The 17,208-nt window shown below is 36.6% G+C and overlaps 1 protein-coding gene across 1 annotated transcript in view; it reads right to left on the bottom strand.

Moving 5' to 3' along the window:
- Nucleotides 1-17,208, bottom strand: part of MYCBP2 (MYC binding protein 2, E3 ubiquitin protein ligase) — a 365,677-nt gene that overhangs the window by 249,481 nt on the left and 98,988 nt on the right. The window contains exons 11-15 of the mRNA XM_006832026.1: nucleotides 16,907-16,983; nucleotides 15,557-15,761; nucleotides 11,817-11,981; nucleotides 9,550-9,708; nucleotides 2,586-2,790 (exon numbers count right to left, since the gene is read on the bottom strand). Of these exons, the coding sequence (XP_006832089.1) occupies nucleotides 2,586-2,790; nucleotides 9,550-9,708; nucleotides 11,817-11,981; nucleotides 15,557-15,761; nucleotides 16,907-16,983 (811 nt within the window). The remainder of the gene's footprint in view (nucleotides 1-2,585; nucleotides 2,791-9,549; nucleotides 9,709-11,816; nucleotides 11,982-15,556; nucleotides 15,762-16,906; nucleotides 16,984-17,208) is intronic.

Genomic DNA, 17,208 nt, shown 5'->3' with positions numbered 1-17,208 from the left:
CTTTTCTGACTTCTTCCTTATTTTTCTCAACTCCATTGTAAAGTGTTTTGAGACATTTTGTAATCATTTTTCTGAATTCTTTCTCAGGTATCTCCAAGGCCTGCCCTCCTTCCAGCGTGCAGAGAAGGTCTACTTCTGGTTCATTTGTCTCAGATATTTTATCTTTTTTCTCGACATTTGCCAATATGGTCATCTGCTTTTGCTTCTTGGACATGTTTAATGCTTATCTGTGGCCGTAATAATTAATTATGTGTTTTGGTAATTTTTTGTTTTTCTGATTACCTCCAGGAAGATGTGATCAGGATGTGGTCTTCCCTTTTCACTCTCCTTATTGCTTAACTCAGAGTAACTTTTTTGGGCCTCAATTGGGCCTGGACCTCGGCGGTGGGCTGTTTGGGCCTCGGGCGGGTGGGTTGTGCCTAGGGTGAGTGGTTTGGGCCTCTGGGGGCCTGGGCGTCAGCAACCGGGCTGCAGGAGGGTTGGTCCTTGGGCGGGTGGTTTGGGCCTCGGGCCTCGGGTTTGGGCCTTAGGGAGCCTGGATATCAGCAGCTGGGCATCAAGAGGCTTGGGCCTCAGTGGGCGGGTTGGGTGGATTGGGCCTCGGGGACCAGGCTGAGGGCGGGTTGGGTCTCAGGGGCCCTGGGCCTCCGCAACCTGGCTACGTGGCCGGTTGGGCCTTTGGGTTCCTGGACCTCGGTGGCTTGGCAGAGGGCTGGTCTAGGCCGGGGCAGTAGAGGGCTGGGGGTAATGGCTGCAGGGAGGTAGTGTCTATATTTGATGACGTAAAAAATGCCTCTCTCAGTCTCTCTGTACTGTGGGTACCCCAAATGTCGTGATATCTATGCTGATATCCCTCTCTATTTGTTCAGCTTTGTTAGTTTATGCTTCCTTTTTTCTGGAAATGCAGCCTTCTAAGTGAGGTTGCTCTAGCCCTGCATTTCAAGGTCTGCAGGGAGCAGAGGCACTCGCCGGCGCGGGTGCGGAAGCGGGAGCCGCGTGCAGTTAGGCAAAAGCTCAAAATGCCTGTAATTCCTCAGTAATTTGATCTTTTATAAAAACGAGTTCAGAATGTTGAAATATAAGCTCTTATGTTTGTTCAAAGGCTGTCTGTCTGCTGTTTGCTATGTGCGATTCCGCCCCTTTTCCCCTAAGACTGCCCTACCTGAGCTGCCTGGTCAGGGAAGCGCCGGAAGTCCTTCCTTAAGTCATTTTTAATAGTCCTTAATGTACTGCAGAGTCCTGGTGTGGCACTGTGGGTTAATGTGCTGGATGGCAAGGTTGGTTTTAACTGCAAGGTCGGCAGTTCAAACTCATCAGCCACTCCTCAGAAACTCTATACAGGGTTGCTATGGGCTGGAACTGACTTGACAGCACTTAACAACAATGTATTGGCATATATTCCTGTTACTTTATTCATTTCAGCTTCATAAAGAAATTACTACCCATGGTTGTGTGCTATCTATATAAATACTTATTAGAAACCTGGTGTTACAATCCAGTGCTTATCCTATGAAGGCACCATGCTGCTAAAAATAATATGTTGTTGTTGTTAAGCGCTGTCGAGTCAGTTCCGACCCATAGCGACCCTCTAAAGGGTTTCCAAATAGCGACTAGTGTGCTTGAACCACCAACCTTGCAGTTCAAACTTACTTTGCAGTCTAGCGCATTAACCTACAGCCCTGAAAAAAAGTAATCCAATAAGAGTAAGAGATAATGGTATATGGAGGGGATTATAATCATTTTTTTGGATTATAATCATTTAATGAAACAAAGTTTATGATTTGTTGAATGTAAAACTGATGATCTGTCCTTGTAAACTTTCACTCAATTCACAATTAAAAACTTCAATATAGATAGATAGATAGATAGATAGATAGATAGATAGATAGAGCTTCACCAAAAATTTATTTTATGTGTACTTTAGAGGGGGAAAAAAAAAGAGATAAATAGGTAAGATGCAATTTTTAAAGTGACAGACACTAAAACTCCTAAAATTGCAAATTAATTTAAAAGAAAAATGACCTATGCCCAATTTAGTATTCTACAGATTTGACAATTCTACTCAGAAAAGTCATGTTCCAAAAAAAGAGGTAACTGGTATTGAAGGAGATTTAGGAAAAGAATGCAAATGAAGACACAGTCCTCAATCTTGAAAAAAATTTGTCATTTGTTTCTAAATAATGGCTTAACTGACTCTAACGAAAGAAAAATAAAGTTAAATAAGGATGACATTATATTAGAAAATAATATTATAATAGAAAACAGATGAAAAGAAAAATGCTGTATTGAAGTGCCACGGAATCAGTTCCAACTCATAGCAACCCTGTATAGGGTTTCAAGGGTTAACTGGTGAGTTTGAACCGCCAACCTTGTGGTTCAAACTGATCTTGCAATCCAGTGTTTATCCTATAGTGCCACACCAGGACTCCATAACAGAAAACAAACAGAAAGAAAAATATGTACGTGTTCTTATTCCTTTAAGAAAAAAACCACAGGAAAATAATCTCACATCATTTTTGCAAAACAATGTGTTCTGCCCATTTTCAATGACTGTTTGACATCTTGAGTTCCTGTCATCCCCTTACCCTCCAGGGCCCCTATCTGGACGCCCGCTGCTGACACAGCTCGCGCCATAGCCGGTGCAGTCCCCACAGACCGTGCACACCATGCACTGCTCCAGCTTCCACTTGTGCATGCCCGGGGGGCACATCATGGACTTTTCATCCTTCTCATCCACTTCTTCTTCCAGGTCTTCATCCATTGCTGTGGCCATGTTTTCAACTCCAAACCCTATTTGACACATCAGTTTATAATAATTTTTAATATGTTATTTTCTGGTTTAAAAAACTGACCCTTATTATTTCACAATGAAAAAAATACATGAAACATAATAATCTATGTGAAAATGCAAAGGACAGCTAAAATATATAAGTAACATAGATGAAATTTAATCCAGAGAGCATTAGTAAGTACTCTGCTTATTACAAGGGAAAGCTTATGTCTAGTCTCTGTTAACTGTAATTTTCTGCCAATTATACTTTTACATCTTTCTCATTTTGGCCCCTCCTTTCTATCCCCACTTCTAATACTTTTGCTAAGACCACCATCAACTTTTTAACAGCCAGAAACTCAGTAGTCTCTCTAATGTAGATTACCTCTCACTTCCCAAAGCACATCCTGTGACTTCACAGTCCATACGAGGACCAGTATCTGGGAGTCCTGCTGGTACAATGGTTATGTGCCCAGTTGCTAACTGAAAAGCCAGCAGTTCGAACTCACTCACTAACTCAGTGGGAGAAAGAGCTGACAATCTGCTTCTCTAAGTATTATAGCCTAGAAAACCCTCTGAGCCACTTCTACTCTGCCACATGGAGTCAGGGTGAGTTGGAATCCACTCAACTGCACTCAAAAAATAACAACAGTACCAGTGGAAAGAATTAAAATACTTTTGTATAATCACACAAAGTACTATACACCAAGAATGAGCACTCTATAAATGCTCAAAACAGTGGATGAATGGCATGAACATAAATGTTGAGAGGAAAAATAAAACTAGACATAAAACTGCATAGTTCCACTTATGTAAAGTACAAAACTCATCTAACTGGGGCAGTAGATGGCAACAGGAAAGGGGATATAAAGGGGACTTTTCTGAGTACTGGTAATTTAATTTCTTAATCTCGATGCTGGTTACATGATTGTGTTTAGTTAGGTGAAAACTCAAGAGATACACTTAGGCTAAGTCTACTTTTCTGCATGTACACTAATACTTCAATAGTACAGGTACAATGTTAAAATGAAATACCATCTCATGTCCATCAAACTGGCAAAAAAATCAGAGTAATAATACCAACTTGTGAAGATAATGTGGAAATTTATGCTCTACTGGTGAGAACGTAAATAAGTTGGTCCAACTTCTTTTAAGAGAAAGCTAGTAATACTGAAATCTACAACCCAACAAACTAGAAAAAATATCATATGCTTACCAGGAAATATATCCAAGGAGGTTATAAAATTATCCACAATTGTGAATAATTATAATGAAATTCATACACGTACAGGAGGAACGTATAATTAAAATTGTGATATGTTGTTAAGTGCTGTTGAGTAGGTTCCAACTCATAGTGGCACTACATAGGGTTTCTGAAGTGATTTTGAATCACCCCCCCTTGCAAAACAGTTTGGTGCTTATATTATAGCACCATACCAAGACTCCCTATGATTAGTGTTGTGGTTAATTACACAGACAATTAACATGAATCATCTAGATTTATACATACCAACACAGATAAATCTGAAACACAATCATTAAATAAAGTAACATAATTTGCAGAAAAATCTGAGTAATAAATTATCGCTTCTATAAACACATGAAACAATAGAACATATTTTATGTGCAAAATATGTAGTGTATTTAATATCTACCACTCATCTGTCAGTTTCTTGTACTATAGTGGTTTGCGTGATGCTGGAGGCTATGTGGCCCTATTTTAAATACCAGTGCGGTCACCTATTGTAGACAGCTTTCAGCAGAGTTTCCAGACTACAACAGATTAAGAAGAAGAAAGAAGAAGACTATTTGTCAAAAATTAGCCCCTGAAATCCTTATGTAGAATAGCCCCTCCAGCTGGAAGTCACTGAAAATATGACTGGGTTTAAGAGCTATCTCCACAAAGTAGAACTGGCCTTAATGACATGGATAGAGCAAAGTTTTCAAGACTTTAAATTGCTGACATAGCAGGAATCCAAATGAGAAGAAACAGCTGAAAACATCCATGAATAATCAGAACACAGAATGTATAAAATATGAATCTAGGAAAACTAGAAGCATCGAAAATGAAACAGAATGCATAAAGATAGACACCAGGCATTAGGACTGGTATTGGCTACTTTGAATCAGACAAGCACATGGATTACTATGCTGGAATGACAGAGATTAAAGAGAAAAAAGAGCATTTGAAGATCTACTTGGAAGTACAATATTGTCAGTGCTACGATAATATCAGTATGTCTACAAGGAAGACCAGTTAATACAATTATTCAAAATTTAATCACCAGCCAATAAAACCAGTGATTAAAAAATTTGAAGAATTCTACAAACTTCTTCAGTGTGAAATGGATCAAACATGCAATTGAGATGCATAGATAATTAATAGTGATTAGAAAGTGAATACTGGAAAGAAAGAGGGAAGAAATGTAGTTGGAAAAATTACGCTGGAGATTGCATGATGGAATTCAGCAACACCAGTGATTTCTTCACTTCAAATACTTATTTTCAACAATGAAAACATTTGAGTATTTACATGGACCTCAACAAATTGAGCTGCATCTACGGAAAGAGCTCAATATCAATACAGAAAAAGGCCAGGGCACGACTGTAAAACAGATCACCAATTACTTATATACAAGCTGAATTTGGAAGAATTAAAGCAAGTCCATGAGAGCCAAAACACCGCCTTAAATATATCCCACCTGAATTTAGAGACCATCTCATGAAGAGATCTGACATACTGAACACTAATGATCAAAGACCAGACGAGTTGTGGGATCAAAAAAATCACTCAGGAAGAAAACAAACTCACGCACAAAAGAGGCAACAACAAAAAAAAAAAGTCAAAATGGATATCAGAAGAAATTCTGAAACTTGTTCTTGAACACAGAATACAGCTAAAGAAACAATGATGAAGCAAAGACTGAACAAAAAATTTCAAAGGACAGTACAAGAGATGAAAAGTTCTTACAATAATTTCATTAAAAGATACAGGATTTTTTCCCCACAAGGTATTTGAAGTCCCTTCAAACAATGAAATGTGCAAAAACCTGGAATTAAAAAACCAAATGGGAAGAATTCACTCAGCATTTCTCAACCTGAAAGAACTGAAGAAACCATTGAAGCTTTAGTTATATTAAAGGATTTTATGGGCAAAATGCACCACTCATCTGTTAGTTTGTCATACTGTGATGGCTTGTGTGTTGCTGTGACAGTGGAAGCTATATCACCAGTCTTTTAAATATCTGCAGGATACACCCATGTGGGCAGGTTTCATTGGTGCTACCAGCATAAGAGAGACTAGGAAAAAGGAGCGGCAGATAATTTCTTAATGTTTAGTCACTGAAAACCTTATGAATAGCAGAGGAATGAATACTGTTAGAGAGCACCAGGATATTGAATATTGAAACATGATGAATAGCACCAGAATACTGTCAGATATAGTGCAGGAAGGTGAAACCCCCAGTTTGGAAAGCACTCAAAATATGACTGAGGAAGAGATGCCTCCTCAAAGTAGACTGGACCATGATGATGCAGATGGAGTAAAGCTTTCAGAACCTTAATTTTCTGTTGGGGCACAACTCAAAGTGAAGAGAAACAGTTATAAACATTCATTAATAATTGGAACATAGGATGTATAAAGTATGAATCTAGAAAATTGGAAGTTGTCAAAAACAAAATGGAATGCATTAACATGGATATCCTAGGCATCAGTGAGCTGAAATGGACTAGTATTGGCCATTTTGAATCTGACAACCATATAATTTACTATGAAGGGAATGACAAATTGAAGCAGAATAGTATTACATTCATCATCAAAAAATACATTTCAAGATCCATTTTTGAAATATAATGCTGTCTGAGTTAAGATAATATTCATATACCTATAAGGAAGATAAGGAGCTCTGGTAGCATAGTGGTTACGAATCTTGCTGCAAACCTTAAGGTCAGCGGTTCGAAACTACCAGCCGCTCCACGGGAGAAAGATGAGGCTTTCTACTCCCATAAGGATTTACACCCTCGGAAACCCTGTACAGGGTCGCTATGGGTCGGAACCGACTCGACGGCACTTAACAACAACAACATAAGGAAGATAGTTAATACCACTATTATTCAAATTTACACACTAACCATTAAAGCCAGTAATGGTGAAATGGAAGAATTCTAGCAACTTGTTCAGTTGGAAATTGATCAACCATGCAATCAAGATGTATTGGTAATTACTAGTGATTGGAATGCAAAGGCTGGAAACAAAAAGAAGGATCAGTATGTAGAAAATATGGCCTTGGTGATAGAAATGATGCTGGAGATCGCAAGATAGAATTTTGCATGACCAATTATTCATTGAAAATACCTATTTTAACAAGTAAAAGATGACTATGCAAGTGGACCTTACCAGATGGAATTGCATGCATCAGATTGAATGCATCTGTGTGAAGAGACAGTGGAAAAACTCTGTATTACTATCCCAAACAAGGCCAATGGCTGACTGTGAAACATACCATCAATTTGCAAGTTCAGGCTGAATCTAAAGAAACCTAAAAAAAGTCCAGAAAAGCCAAAATTTGACCCTGAACATATCCCACCTGAATTTACAGATCATCTCAAGAACATATTTGATGCATTAGGCACTAATGACTGAAGACCAGAAGAGTTGTGTGATGACATTAAAAACATCATAAAGGAAGAAAGCAAAAAGTCACTAAGAAGTCAAGAAAGAAAGAAAAGATCAAAATGATGTCAGAAGAGACTCTGAAACTTGCGACGAAAAAATGAGGAAGTCAAAAGGCTGAACAGAAAATTTCTATGGGCAGCTCAAGAATACAAAGTCAAGTATAATGAAATAAATGTACAAAGACCTGAGTTGGAAAACAAAAAGTGAAGCACATTAACAGCATTTCTCAAGCTGAAAGAACAGAAGACAAAATTCAAGCAGTGACTTGCAATATTGAAGGACTGTATGTGCAAAATATTGAATGCTACAAAAAGTATCAAATCAAGATGGAAGAAATATAGAGTCACTGAACAAAGAAGAAATGGATGATGTTCAACCATTTCAGCAGGTAGTATATGATCAAGAAGTAACAGCACTGATGAAAGAAATTCAAGATGCACTGAAGGCATTAGTGAAAAACAAGGGCTCTAGATTTAATGGAATACAAATTGAAATGTTTCAGCAAATGTACACAGCACTGGAAGCACTCACTCATCTATGCCAAGCAATTGGCCAATAGATTGGAAAAGATCCATATCTGTGTCCACTTCAAAGAAAGTTGACCCAACAGAATTTAGTAATTATAGAACAATATATCATTAATATCACACATGAGTTATAATTTTGTTGAAGATAATTTTTAAATGGTTGCAGCAGTAAGTACATCCACAGGGGTAACAAAAATTTAAGCCGGATTCAGAAGAAGACGGATTGGTATCATTCCTGACATCAAATGGATCTTGGCTGAAAACAGAAAATATAAGAAAGATTTTTACTTGTGTTTTATTGACTATGCAAGGCATTTGACTCTGTGGATCATAACAAACTATGAGTAACATTGCAAAGAATGGGAATTCTTGAACACTTAGTTGTGCTCATGTGGACCTTATACGTACACAGAGGCAGTAGTTTCAATAGAACAAGATGATAGTACATGGTTCAAAATCAGGAAAGAATGAGCACTGGGGTTGTAACCTCTCATCGTACTTATTCAATCTGTAAGCTGGACAAATAGTCTGAGAAGCTGATCTATATGAAGAGTAGGGCATTAGGAATGGAGGAAAGTTGATTAGTAGCTTATGATAATACAACCTTGCTTACTGAAAGTAAAGAGAGTGTGAATCACTTATTGATGAAGATCAAAGACTACAGCTTTAGTATAGATTAAACCCAAATGTAAAGAAAATAAAATTCCTAACAATAAAACAACATCATGATAAACAGAGGAAAGATTGAAGCTGCCATGGATTCCATTTCACTTAAATCCACAATCACTGTCAATGAAAGTAATCAAGAAACCAAATGATGTACTGCTGTAAGCAAGTGTACGACAAAAGAAGAAGTGTTAAGGAGCGAAGATGTCATTTTGAAAACTAAAGTGCAGTTAACCCAACTGCTTGACCCATCCCATAGAAGTTTCAATCCCCTCATATGAATATGAAAGCTGGGCAATGAATAAAGATCAAAGAAAAATCAATGCAATTGAATTATGGTATTGGCAAAGATAATGAATATACCACAGACTGTCAGAAGAATGAACAGTTCATATATATATATATATATCAGATATTCAAAAAGATGATTTTTGATTGTCAATATAGATTTAATTTACAGGTTCCTCAGAAACTCTATACAGGGCCGCTATGAGTTGGAACCTACTCGACAGCACTTAAAAACAACAAACATTCTGTTAAATATAAGGTAATATACATCATATAGATTGCTGTCCAAAAATGGTTAAAACTGAAAACATGGTTATAAAAGGCACAAATAACAAAGTGTTTGGAAAATTCAGTTCTCTGGAATAATTCAGTCATCAGCAATGCTGTATCAAACAGGTACTATTATATTTTATAAAGAACGATAAAAATCAGATAAGGTGATATGACTTTCTCAATGACTGTTGTCCAATACCTAAGAAAGTCAATGGTTTTCCTAATTCCTAAGTATAGTATCAACGAATCACTTGTCTTAAAAAGGGTAATATTAATAACATATATTCCCCTGAAACTAATGAAAAGTTTAAGACAACACAAATTTTAATATACACATATCAACCACTTACCTTTCCCTCCTTGATTCATGGCACCAGTATCTCGTCCACACTGCCCTTTATTATTTACACCAAATGTCCACACCTCTCCACTCTTCATTAAAACACAAGTATGAGCTTTACCCATAGCTACCTGAGTTACAAAATGGCCCTTCAAATCAGACACCAAACCTACAAGAAAGATACATATTTAGTAAGAAACAATGAAAAAGTTCTCCTGAGCAAAACAAATTATCAGTCATGTGAAAATACCACCCTGATACAAAGCTCTTTACTTTTAAGGCAAAATAACTCACCAAAGGAGGGAAGTAAATGGCCAAAAGATTAGTAGGGTATCATCGAATTAATGTTATAATACAGCTTTTATGAATTTCAGAATACATACTAAAATGAGCAAGTTTTCAAATAAAAAATAATTTGTTTTATACAAATTACAAATGTCAATCTTGTATCACACTGGAAAAACTGTTCTACACTATTAGTTCAGATTACATTATTATTCCCTTAAGATGGCCTTCTCTTTTACTCAATCCTAGCTTGGGTCCTTTTGTTATGAACACTTCAAAAAAAACCCACTTTAGTATTTGGCATACTTTAAAAAGTGCATGCCCAGTACTAGTGCTAGCTGGCATGATTTGAGCTCTTATAGGTGCCAGGCTCTGTGCTTAGCATTTTAAAGAATTATCTCCTCTAATCTTTACCACACTTGTAGGTAGCAGGATCTATTATTAGAGGCAGATATGGAGAGGAATGCTCTAAAAGGTCAAGTAAACTACCAACCGACTGTAAAATTGCTGGTATCAAATGAGAGTCTATGTTGATAACCATTAAACCACATCTCTTATATTTAAGTTCTTTATCTTAAATATGGGCTCCTCAGAAAGGCAGGAACCATATCTGACTGGCTCACCAATCTCTTTTAGTCAGTGCTCAATAAATATTTATTAACTAACTGTATCATTTCCATCAGTCCTAGCCAAGATGATTCAACAGTTATATTGAAAAGCACTTTTAAGCTGTACATGAGTTCATGCCAAAATTTTGATTTGCTTTCTTACATTTGAGGCCAGTTAAAAATCTAAGTACTACCACATTAAGCCAGCTCACAAATCACGTGCATACAGTTCGTTCTCATAAGCAACTGCCATAAAGCTTTAACATCTATTATTTCCTAGTATGAGAGAATCACTTAAAGTTCCCATTAACAACTTTACTTATTCTTATTTCCTTTTTCCAAAGAAATTCAGGCATTATTAACTTTTATGAAGGGGGCTTCAAAAAGTTCATGGGAAAAAATGAAACCAAATGATAATGAAAAATTTCCATGAAATTTCTGAAGCCCCTTCAAACATCTTTATCTAGTATACAATCCTTCTACATGGGCAGTTTCATTTAATTATTCTTATTCCTAAATAGTAGGAGTTCTGGTGGGGCATTGGAGGATAAGCACTGGACTGCTAACCACAAGGCTGGAAACTCTATACATGGTCGCTATGAATCATAACTGACTTGACAGCACTTAACAACAACAACAAAAAGAAAACCTATCAACATAATACGGTGGAGTTTTTTTAGAGTTTAGAAATAAAATCTGTTTGACTAGTTGTAGCTGTTGGTGCTGGAGGATAAGCACTGGACTGCTAACCACAAGGTCAGCAGTAAAACCCACTAACCACTTCTGGGAGAAATATGAGACTCTTCTGCTCCCATAAAGATTTACAGCCTCAAAAATGCTATACAGGGTGGCTTTGAGGTGGAACAGACTTCACGGCACCAAATAATACCAACAGCAGCCCTCATATGCATTACTTAAACTTTTGGCTTCCCGGTCATCCAACCACTTAACCAGTTAATAGTGAGAATCCATAATACAGCACTGTGCATAGAGATTTAAGAGTAAATAAGAGTGTCCCTCCTTGACAATCTAACATTTTAAAGGGAAAATAAATAATTCCAACAAGTATAAATCAGCAGCAATATGAAAATCATAGCCCAGGGTACTGCTAGGGACATGGTACTACTTGGAGCATGTCACATAAGCATCTAGTTGAGTCTAGGGAAAGCTTCCCAGGGACAATAGTATCTGAATCTTTACTAGTAACACTCCACGTTAGCACTGATGAAACTATTGACAGTGTTCCTTAAAAAGTGACAGGATGGGAGAAAACCACAAATGCTATAAATGCTAATTTTTAGCTATAGCTTTACAATACATAATTATTAATATTAATCTTTATTTTTTTTCAGAAAATAAAATGTTTTAATTTTTGTTAACTTACTTGAACTATCAGAGTAAATGGCATCTTTTCCAAACATGTATAGTTCTCCATCCTTAGAAATAACAGAACTACTTCCATTATTGCAAGCTGTATAGACCACAATCTTTCCTTCCATCTTAATTATCTTTTTGGGTTTATACGGTTTTGATTGCCGTCTGCTTTTAGCTTAAATTACAAACAAACAAATAAATAAATAAATTTAACACTTCTATGTGGATTACAAGCAGGGCTGCTAATGGAAGAGTCAGCAGTTCGAATCTGTAGGAGAAAGATGAAGCTTTCTGCTGCCATAAAGATTTATAATCTCAGAAATCCTATATAGGGTCATTATGAGTTGGAACTGACTCAGAGACATACAACTACCACCCATGCACAAATAAGACCCCTGGTGGTGGTGCAGAATAAGCACTGGACCACTAATCACAAGATTGGCAGTTCCAACTCACTAGCCACTCCATGGGATAAAGACGTGACTTTGTTCCAGCGTAGCTAAGAATCAGAATTGACTTGATGGCAGTGAGTTTGGTTTCAAGTTTGATAAAGAAATAACTTATGTCCTTGGGTAGTGTAAGCAATTAACCTGCTCCAACCTACTACCAGAAAGGCTGGAGGTTGGAGTCTACCTAGAGACCATTGCAAAAAAAACCTTTCTGGAAAGCTCCACAAAAAAGAGTCATTGAAAGCCTTATGGAACACAGTTCTATTTCACACACATGAAGTCACCTTGAATTGGAATAAACTAATCGCAAATGGTTTATGTACAAATAATGGTTGCTACACCAGCCGCTCCTCGGAAACCCTATCCAGGGTCGCTATGTGTTGGAATCGACTCGATGGCACTTAACAACAACAACAAAACAAATCCCTGTAGGATCAGCATTGATTGAAAAACACAAGGTCAGAAGTTCAAACCCAACAGCTGCTCCTTGGAAACTTTATACAGGGTTGCTATGAGTCAAAACGAACTCTACTGTACTTAACAACAGTAACAATATAAAGCCCAAGGGGGAGAGAAATGTTACTTCTATTTATGATATACTTTACTGCTTTCACAAAGGCCTGTGCTTCCCAGTTACGAGGCAACCTACAAGCCTCATTAGGTCAACTAGTATTTAACTGATCTCTGTCATATACTAGTGATTCTTCGTAACAAACTGAAATTCCCTAGGGAAACATTAAATTTCTACCAAACTTCTGGAGGGTCCAATCTATGGCTGAGCTATTTACACTATTAACACCATTACACTACTGCATGTACAAAAATTCCCTTTTCTAACTTTACACATATTCTCATGCTAAAGCCCGCAAAGTAAAACAGGTTCCTCACTCACTCCACATATAGTTATTTAATACTTATATCAGGTTATTGAAAGACCAAAAGGATAAGAAAGATGCATATGGAGAAAAAGAGAATCAATTTAAACATGGGTGACCTGAACACTTCTGCTTTCAAGAGCTAAGTTCCTACAATGAACAAAAGCTAGGAAAAATCAATCTTTGTCACTTTAATCAGCTCCTGAATATATTTTGAAATAAAAACATATTGTTGTGAGACCCCTGAAAAAGGCTCCAACATGGTGAAGATGACCAAGAAACTACAGGTTTCAACCGCAAATGACGGACAACCAAACACAAGTACTGCCCGGGAAGGAGAAGGCCCCCTGACGTTCCAAGTCCAGAGGTACTGTTAAGGTGCCAGAGATAACCACAGCCTGAAAAGATCCCGCATGAGGAAAAAAGCCCCTTCTCAAAGATTCTACCTGCCCAAAAATGCCTATGAAAGCTTAAGGGCCAACCTTATTTGGCCATTATCATAGGCTGAATAAAAATGTGGAGCAAGATTATTCATGTGAAGACCAAGAGTACCTGGAGAGGCCCACCACCTCAAGTAACACCCCAGAGTGCCATGAGCTGCAGAGCAAGTCAGAGACCTTGAAACTATCTGCCAAATCTCCAGAGGTCTAGATGCTAAGAAATATCCATCCACTAGAGACTGAACCTTATACCAATGGTGCAAATTCAAATAAAACAACTTGTGAAATTAAAAATATATATATATATTGTTGTGATGGGTACAATCCTAGTGTTTAAGATACTAACATATTTTTAATACATCATGATCCAAATATATAGAGAAGCTGTGTTATATGAAAAAAACATGGCATCAGGATTGGAGGAAGACTCATTAACAACCTGCAATATACAGATGATACAACCTTGCTTGCTGAAAGTGAAGAGGACTTAAAAGCTCTACTGACGAAGATCAAAGAGCACAGCTTTCGTTTGGTATGGATTGCATCTCAATGTAAAGAAAACAATAATCCTCAACATTGGACCAATAGACAACATTCTTATCAGTGGAGAAAAGATTGAAGTTGTCAAGGACTTCATTCTTCTTGGATCAATAATCAACACTCATGGAAGCAGCAGTCAAGAAATAAAACAACATATTGCATTAGGAAAATCTGTTGCACAAGACCTTTTTAAAGTGTTGAAGAACAAAGATGTCAACTTGAGGACTAAAGTGCGCCTGACCCAAACCATGGTATTTTAATAACCTCATATGCATGCAAAAGCTGCACAGTGAATAAGGAAGACTGTAGAAGAATTGATGCATTTGAGTTATGGTGCTGGAGCAGAATACTGAAAGTGCCATGGGCTGCCAAAAGAACAAACAGATCTCCGTTGGAAGAAGTGCAGCCACAGTGTTCCTTGGAGGCCAGGATGGCCAAACTTTGTCCATACTTTTGATATACTGTCAGGAAGGACCAGTCGCTGGAGAAGAATATCATGTTTGGTAAGGTCAGAGAAAAAGAGGAAGAGCCATGGTGAGATGGACTGGCAAAGTGGCAGCATCAATGGGCTGAAGCAAGGCAACAATTGTGATGTTGGCCCAGGATCAGGCAGTATTTCCTTCTGTTGTACATAGGAAGGGTCGCTGTGAGTCAGTACTGACTCAATGGCACCTAACAACAATATTTTATCTGCTGTTCAACCACATGTATTCTAAATGTTATGAGGAAACTTGCATGTGCTATTATATCTGAGAGATAGTAATACTCTTTATTAGCATCTGAAGGAATTTTTCCAGGGTAACTTTTGTTTACACCTGATTTTTGTCTTTTCCCTTTCGTGTTGGCTTAAAAAACCTAATTTCCATAGAGCTACTACTCAAGGGTGCTAAAATATATTAAGTTCATGACAAGTTACAGATTAAAAAATAATACTTTGAGGAAAAAAAATCTAAAAAGAAAATATAGGAAAAAGATAAACAAAATTGTTGATTTTTTCATTCTGAGCAACGATTTCATTAAGAGACACCAAAAGTACTGATCTACAACTAAAACTGCTACAAAATTTACCTTCATTCTACAATATAAATTGCTTTCAAAGTTTAGAGTTTCCTAAAGTAATCTAATGGAATAAACAGCTTTTTAAATAGCACCAACTGACAAAACCGGATAATGACATATTTTCAGGTGAAAATCCAAGTACCCATAAAGCATATAAAAACCCATGAACATGAATGAGAATGAAATCAGCACCATAGTTCTTTAGTGAACATTAGACCACCACCATTAAGTAAATATGTCCTAATGTAAGCCTTTCTATTGTATTTGGTGAGGGTAGTTGCTATGACTCAGAATGGACTTTGATGGCAATGATTTTATCTTTTCTTTTTAATGTTAAATAAATCCCAAAGTATTTTTACTGAATGCCCAGTTGATACGCTAACTTACTTGATTCTCCATCTTCTCCTTTACTAGCAGATCCTGTAAAAAATATGCTTCCGTCTTCTGCAACTAAAAGGGCATGAGAGCCATCATGCCCAACAGAGAAGTGGACGATCTTTGGAGATTTTGTGATTGGAAGTTCAACCCATTTTCCTGCTGAAGGGCCACCTTGTTTGATTCCAAGACTCTGATATTTGCCAGTATAATATATCTTACATATTAAAAGAAATAAAAAAAGAATTATATACAATGCTATTTGGAACTGAGAGTGCACCAGGTTTATAATAGGAGAGAAACTGAAATTCTGTAATTGATTGAAAACCCAAAATTAAAAGAACCCATACCCTTTTTTTAATCTAAAAGTTTAGAGCAAAATATGCATAGTAAAACACACAAAAGTTGACAGTAGTTTCTTCATATCTATGCATAATACTTAAATATTTTCATATATTTATTCCCATAAATATAGTCTAAACTCACAACTGTAGAATATGCAAAAAAAATTCTCAGTTCACCTTTCCAAGTTGTAAGCCCTATATATTGTTATAGATCTTGCAGTTCAAACTGACTTAGCACTAAGAGTGCATTAACCCACAGCACCACTGTAAGGAAAGAACTCTGAATATTAAAATTACTAGACGAATATAGCATATCTATATGTAGGGTTTATATAAATATGCTACATTCGTCTAGTAATTTTAATTTTCAGAATTCTTTTAAATTATCTTATTTTGACTATGTAGCTTCCATCTCTATAGCTTACAACTCCACAACTTATAACTTGTATTTTCCTCAACTAGTAGTCTGTACATTTCCATAAACTCTGAAGTACCTAAATTTGCAATAAATATACTTTAATCAAAGGAGCTCTGGTAGCGTAGTGGTTACAAATTGGGCTGTAAATATTAAGGTCAGCAGTTCGAAACTATCAGCCTTTCCACGGGAGAAAGATGAGGTTTTCTGCTCCCGTAAAGATTTACAGCCTCAGGAACCCTGTACTTGGTTGCTGTGGGTCAGAAACGACTCGACAGCACTTAACAACATCATACTTTTATCAAAATAAGCACAGAATGTATATTTAGCGCAACTCAAAAATTATATATGAAGAGCCCTGCAATTAAAATAATAAAAATGTAACTTAAAAATTTCATAGCTTATAAGGTTCTACAAAGCCTTAAGTCATGAGTTTCTTCCATACTATTTTACAAATAAAGTATTATCACATTAAAAAATATGTATTTCATGGCAAAAAATTAAAAGATAATTACATTTAAACATGTGAACTACATAAACCAATCTGCTAACGCTATCAACTATCTTAAAGTAGAAAATGATTATCCAAAAAAAGTAATTTACCTTTCCATGTGCTGTTTTCATTAGTGCAAACTCTCGTCCCGCACCAAGAATTGCTGACTCCTCATCAAATCCAGTACCTGATTCACAACAAGACTCATCAGAGCAACCATATTTTTCATATGAATGACTTAAGCACAACATGCACTATTTTAGGTAATGAAAAATTAATTAATTAATAGCACTCAATATAACAAGGATGACAAATATATCACATATCTGGTTTAAAAAAATAACAAACTTAGTAACAATAATAGGAATGTTATTTCAAGAGAAAATAAAATTATCCTAACCACATAATTTAT

The sequence above is a fragment of the Chrysochloris asiatica genome, unplaced genomic scaffold (genome assembly GCF_000296735.1).
Source record: "Chrysochloris asiatica unplaced genomic scaffold, ChrAsi1.0 scaffold00005, whole genome shotgun sequence".
Lineage (NCBI taxonomy): Eukaryota > Metazoa > Chordata > Mammalia > Afrosoricida > Chrysochloridae > Chrysochloris > Chrysochloris asiatica.
Note: the sequence above shows the minus strand (reverse complement) of the source record. Positions and strands in the feature narration are given on the sequence as shown.